This window comes from Sardina pilchardus, chromosome 17 (assembly GCF_963854185.1).
Source record: "Sardina pilchardus chromosome 17, fSarPil1.1, whole genome shotgun sequence".
NCBI lineage: Eukaryota > Metazoa > Chordata > Actinopteri > Clupeiformes > Clupeidae > Sardina > Sardina pilchardus.
In genome coordinates, this window is record NC_085010.1 from 29,574,810 (window position 1) to 29,581,351 (window position 6,542).

The window sequence follows — 6,542 nt, forward strand, 5'->3', positions numbered from 1 at the left end:
GAGGCACCCCCAGTCTCCCATCCAACATCAGTGTGTGACCTCACAAATGCGCTTCTGGCAGAGTGGTCAAAAATTCCCATAAACACACTCCTAAATCTTCCCAGAAGAGTTCAAGCTGTTATAGCTAGTGGACCGACATCATATTAAACCCTATGGATTAAGGATGGGATGTGGCTGAAGTTCATATAGGGGTCAAGGCAGGTGACCCAATACATTTGCCAATACAGTGTACGTGCACACTCATTTTTAAAGATAAAAGTAACTTCATCGTCACACAAACCACATATATAAAAAATTTATTATCAAACAAAAAAAGCTGTGGATCAATGCAAACATGATTCAATCTCACTGTGTAATGTAATTTACAAGCCATCTGTGTTCGCATTATTTACACGTCTGCTGAAACTATTGATTTTACTTCACCTTTTTCTGAAAAGAAAAAAAAACAAAACCTTCACAAAAGTCAGACTGGCATTAAAAAAAAATAGAAATATGGATGATCATCTCCAGGTGGTATTTATTATGCTTTCTGATAAAACTTAAGATAAGGCTCTCGTATCAATAGTCAGTCTATTTAGCTGTTGTAATTTCCCCTTCCCCTTCCTCGTCAGCTACAATGTCTTTGATTACTTGATACTACAATGTCTTTGACATATCATATCTCAAAGTGCCTATAACCTATAGCTGTGCGAGACATTGGATTTCAGTTGGGCCGATGCTGATGGCCTGAGTGTGGGGGTGGAGTTGGTGGAGGGGGAGGTGGCGGCATGAACATCCCTGGGAAGGGGTAAGGGGGCCAGGGCATGTGTGCCGGGGGTGGCCCGGGGTACATGGACATATATGGAGGCGGAGCCTGGAAGGGAGGGGGATACGGCGGGTGGAGGTTGTAACCACCGCCCATGGGTGGAGGCGGGCGGAAGTGTGGGTTGGGGAGGTGGTGTGGATAGCTGGCTCTGGGGTTGGGTGGCCCGGCACGGGGGTTGGGAGGCCCCCGCGGTCTCGGGCCCAAGGCCTGGCGTGGCTCTCGTCTGGGGGGCTTCTTGTTGCCTGGTTTCTGTTTGTCCTTATCGCCATCTGTGGAGGAGGAATGCAAATATCCTCAAGACATGGGTATGGTGGACAAGACATGGGTATAGTAGACATGGGTATAGTGGACAAGACATGGGTATAGTGGACAAGACATGGGTATAGTGGACAAGACATGGGTATAGTAGACATGGGTATAGTGGACAAGACATGGGTATAGTGGACCAGACATGGGTATGGTGGACAAGACATGGGTATGGTGGACAAGGTCCACTTGTAGGACTCTTCAGAAAACAGAAAACAGTGGTGTGCTTGGGTGCACTAGTCTTACCAGCCTCAGCCCTCTCTTCTCTCCTCTGTTCCTTGAGTCTCCGCTTGGCCAACGTCTCTTGCTCATCATCGCTGTAGTCCAAAGCCTGAAAGAGGGAGAGGCCTATTCGCATCTTCTCTACAGCACAGACCAGCAATAGACCTGCACAGCACTAACCCTGTCTAAAACCAAGTGGGAAGAAAGTGAATCATGACGACTAACCTCTGCTGGCGGCTCCTGGTCGTTCTTCCAGGAGGCATCAGATCCTTTCAGCCTGAACAGACACAAGGGATAAAGTGAGACATTTGCAATCAATCATGTCCTCAGATGAAGGGTTAGATCAGTGCTGATCGAGTACGGAAGCATGATGTGCCATTTCCATGACTGCAGTGGATCTAAACAAACTTTTGAAGTGTCAACATTGCATTTACAGTATATGCAGGTCTCTTTTACAGAGGAAAACCATGCTAAAATAACAAACTCTGTAGTCACAAATTTGACTGTGTTGGTATATAAACGTTGTAGTATATGATTGCTACAGTGTAAAAAAAAAATCATACTAATGTCTTGGAAACGTTGTAAAATGATTTGAATAGATTAACAAACACTCCGCTATGGTCATCACCACTATGATTAGATCGATTTGTTTAGATCCAGTGAAATTGCTGCCTTAACAACGCTACGTCACGGCTTCTTCTCCTCTATAGGGAGAACACAGACCCACTCCAGTGGCGTTCCAGCTCATCTAGTGAACTGGTTGATTCTACTCGTATTCATATTAAGTTGTACTTTGTGAAACAGCTGCACCTGCAGTAATATTTGTGAAGGAGCAGTCTCCTCTCTGTCCTTTGTGGGACTATGTGCTTTGGAAACTGGGGGGCTTACTGTCTGAGCCGCTCAGCGAAGATGTAGGCAGTGAAGTCCTTCACCGCCGGGGCATAGTAGACTGTGGCCTTGTGCTTGAGCTCCTTCTCCGCAATGTCCTTGTCAGAGTTGAACCTGAGCACGTAAAAGGGCTGCACCACGGGCCCAAACACCTCAAACACCTGGGGAAGTACACAAGCTCATCAACTCTCAAACACCTGGGGAAGTACACAAGCTCATCAACTCTCAAACACCTGGGGAAGTACACAGGCTCATCAACACCTCAAACACCTGGGGAAGTAGACATAGACAAGCTCATCAACTCTCATGGATTGATTCGGCCATTTTCTATATTTAGCAGTTAATTTGATTATGAATCAATTACATATGGGCACACAGTTCATGCACATACAGTACATCATGTCATGTCAGGTTGACATTAGTGTCCCAGTTTTCATTAACAACATGTGTAAGACCACAGTTGACAACCTGCCCATAGCTACATAATACAATAGCCAGTTCAGCTGTAACATACACCATTCCGTTGATAAGCTTCTACGGCTGCGATAATTCCTAGCCATTCTATGCGGTACACTGTTACCTAAAGTACGATACTGTCGAAAAGGCTATGCAGATCAGGGTATAACAATTGATTTGTTTATTTTGTATTTGTTTGTTTATTTGTCTACTATCAAATGGGAGTGATTGGTTCCATTGATAGGGATCACACGGTCAGTTGTTGAGACTGAGACCATTATTGTAGTGAGACCATCAGAATGAATCAATCAAGACAAGCTATGATGACACCCATGAATACATTTGATTACATTTCCTGTTCCTAGTTAACTTCTCCTGTGGATATGTGACATGCCTGTGACAACAGACCCACACTTAAAGGTAATCAAAAGTCCACATACAGTATGATTGAAAGGATTATCAGCCTGGATATGTCAGGACCCTTAACACATGAAAGTTGGACCAACCAGACACTCAGCTGCGATTGAGGAGTGCTGTAAGTGAAAGAAGATGAACGATGACTTCTAAAACGTCAAAGATTTCATACTTTCTCACCTTGCCAATAGCCACCCTCTTCTCGCTGAATATCACGCTGTCATCGTTGAGAGGAGGGGCATCCTTGAATGACTCCACAATCACTAGAGAACAGAAAAGATGTGCTGTTGAGCTAAAATATGTATCTATCCACTGAGACGGCTAAAGACAAATAAATAAATCCTCCACATACCGAGCTTGTCGACGATACTGGAGATGAGTCCCATGGGCTTGAGCTCAGTGTCCTCTGGGAGACTGATGTGGAGGTCCTCCACCGCTGGCAGCTCCTACAGACACACACAGAGAGAGAGAGAGAGAGAGAGAGAGAGAGAGAGAGAGAGAGAGAGAGAGAGAGAGAGAGTCGAGTGAGCCAGACATCCCACCATACAGGACAAAAGCAATTGTTAGCAACACTAATATACAGTTAAACTGCATGGAATGGAGCTGTAACTGTATATGACGATGTTTTGGACTTGTAAAGTGGAGTACCAATTAAAGTGACGAGCAGAACAGATCTAGCTGTTTAGCAGCAGTAGATGTATTGTGGGGAAAGAAATGCTGCCGGTCTACAGTGTCTACGCAATGAGTGCAGTGCAGTACAGTGTGCTTCGGTATAGGTCTTTGGAACTGCTGCGTGCAGTTTTAGAGTGAATCAGAGGGTGCAGTCAGCAGTTCTGACGTGTCTCTCTTACATCCACAAGGACTTCATCTTGAGTCTTGAGAGGCGCTGGTCCCTTTCCTTTACCGAGACCTTCGTCTTGGTCGTCTTCTTCCAAAGCAACTAGTAGGGGTCCAGATGAGGAGGAAGAGGAGGAAGACGATGAGGATGACGAAGAGTCAGAGTCCGAATCACTGAAGGAAAGAACGGGAGAAATCTCAGTTAACCATCACAAACGATAACATATCATTTTGAATGATTCTGCCAGCTTTTTCCAAACTTACAACCTTGTTGGCTGCTTGCTTTCATTTGATAATGATGGAGCCTGCTTTCAGCAGCAATGTAACACAATATGATTACATTTACTGCTAATGGTCTTACGAAAACATCTTCACAGCAACACAATCAAATAGACAACGATAGTTTTGTACCCAAACTGGCTAGAAAAGTTTGTGTAGCCTGTTTTAATTAGGCTAATGATTTGAGAGGAAAATGTGATACCTGTAGCATAAAATTGGGCAATGCAAAATAACTATCCCCACTACATTGCTAGCCTGGGTGAACCCAGATTAACACATTCGATTTTGCTCTACAGGACAGTCTGAATAATACATTTTAAAATTAAATTTGCTGACAGGTTCGTTCTGGTTCACCCTGACCAGGTCAAGTCTGTATGGGACTTTGCATACCTGTCTGACGAGTGGTCATCCGAACTGTCCCCTCTGTACTGAGTGATGCTGCTCAGTCCCTCAGAATTCTGGAGGAACTCAAGATTCGTGACGGAGGCCACAGCAGACGGTGACACCATCTTCTTATGGTCAGTTGTTACTGGCGGAGTTGCTGTAACGTCCATGTCCTCTGTCGACACAGTCCGTTGATTCTCTTGTTCCGTTGTGTGCTCTGCTTGATTGGTGGCAACAGTTTCCTTTAATGCAACCGTTTGTTCGATACAGTCTGCAGTCTTTGGCATCAGCTCAGAATCCATTTGGTCCGTTGACAAGACACCCTGTGATGAGTCTACAATGACATTCTCCTGTTTAGTTCCAGGCTCTATGTGAATCTCACTGTTCACACTGTGACTTGTTGACTGTTTTACAGGCTCATGGTAAACACTTGTGGAACTGAACTCCATTGCTCCCAAAGTGGTGGAGGCGGTCGTGTCCATATCGTCTGATTTTGCAGGCTGAGTCTCCAAACTTATTGCCAGGTTAGTATCACTCTCATTACATGTGTTAGATGATGCCACAGATGTAGTTTCAACGGCTGGAGCACTGTAGTCGTTCACTGTGGTATCTTTCAAATTGTGGTGTTCAAAATCCCCGCGACCATCTTCATCCATTTTCAAATCTGTTCGAAAACAGCAACGTTAACTGGCTATGATTAAGACTGCCCGTTAATGTAACCCAGACATATTCCAGAATCAATGTTAGATGTCTCAACAAACATTTGCAACAATATCCACAACTGCCGACTTGCGGTCTAGCTATTACATACACAGACATTTAACATCTGCTAACACAACAATCGGCTGTGAAAGATAGCCTACATTATTATTACTCATGTGAAAAGTGGCAACTTACCTGATGTTAGCTTGCTAGCGGCTACGTGCCGAACATGAGTTGTGACTTATACTTATTAACTCACTATAACTGACAGAATGCCGTAAAAACAAACCGATAATTGTATTAATCGTAATGATGTGTCTAAGTATATCTGACGGTTAGTAATTTCACAACCTTAACTTCCACTAGTTTGTGATGTATCTATTGCAAATCAACCTTACGCATGGTCCTGACTCTTTCACGTGGTTTGGGTCAAAACATTTGAGGAAAGTGCCAAAATAAAAGTCTAGCTACGTCAGACAGTCTGACTTTGAGAATAAAATGTGGTTGTGACTTTTATCTGAAATGTAATTTATTTTAACTGTAATAAATGTAATATTCATGTTTGTTATATTGTAAATTAAAGTAAGAGCGCCAACGTTTATTTAAGGCACTCGTTTCCTGGATTTAAATGTAGTCTAATGGAACATACTTCCGGTCCACAACGTCAAAGTAAAAGCCTATGTCAGCGATTGCGTAGGGTGTTGAGATAGATTGTAAAGACAGGCTGGGCCAAAGCCATCGATATCGATGGCTTTGGGCTGGGCTACCTCTAGGAGACTAACCCAGGGATGACCACGGTGCAATGAACTGACTGACATTTCGACACTGCATGCTCCTCACAGTTTTGTATTGAAATTTATTACCAGATGCTTATGTCTGACAACTTGCATTATATTTTGCCCAAAGACCAAACATCAAATAGCTCACCACTAACGTAGGCTATTCCTAGCTGACATAGGGTTCCATTTTTGTCGGGATGTTTTTGTCTGTTCCCACTTTGTTTCCAGTTTTTAGAGCCTGGGTTGCCTCTTTTCTTCCTCTTCTTCTTCTTCTCTTACAATGTAGCCTACTTATGTAATGGACAGCTTACGGATCATGCAGAGATATTTGCTGAATATACAAATATTGGCTTGAAATTGAGTAGTGCACCTTTGTGTAGTAGTGCATCACAGCACAAGAAACAAACAGAAAAAAAATATTCAATTTGCATCAATGAATGACACAAAAGAGACTGACAAAATGTTTGCAA

The 6,542-nt window shown here is 43.5% G+C and overlaps 1 protein-coding gene across 1 annotated transcript; it reads right to left on the reverse strand.

The window, feature by feature from the left end:
* Positions 1–280: 280 nt before the first annotated feature.
* naf1 (nuclear assembly factor 1 homolog (S. cerevisiae)) lies at positions 281–5,716 on the reverse strand. The gene is made up of 9 exons (XM_062517805.1): positions 5,489–5,716; positions 4,598–5,255; positions 3,943–4,102; positions 3,444–3,537; positions 3,272–3,354; positions 2,222–2,382; positions 1,559–1,610; positions 1,358–1,442; positions 281–1,074 (listed from the first exon to the last, which is right to left on the reverse strand). Exons 2-9 carry the CDS (start codon positions 5,245–5,247, stop codon positions 704–706), a joined length of 1,656 nt encoding a protein of 551 aa, XP_062373789.1. The 5' UTR covers positions 5,248–5,255; positions 5,489–5,716; the 3' UTR covers positions 281–703.
* Positions 5,717–6,542: the final 826 nt, after the last annotated feature.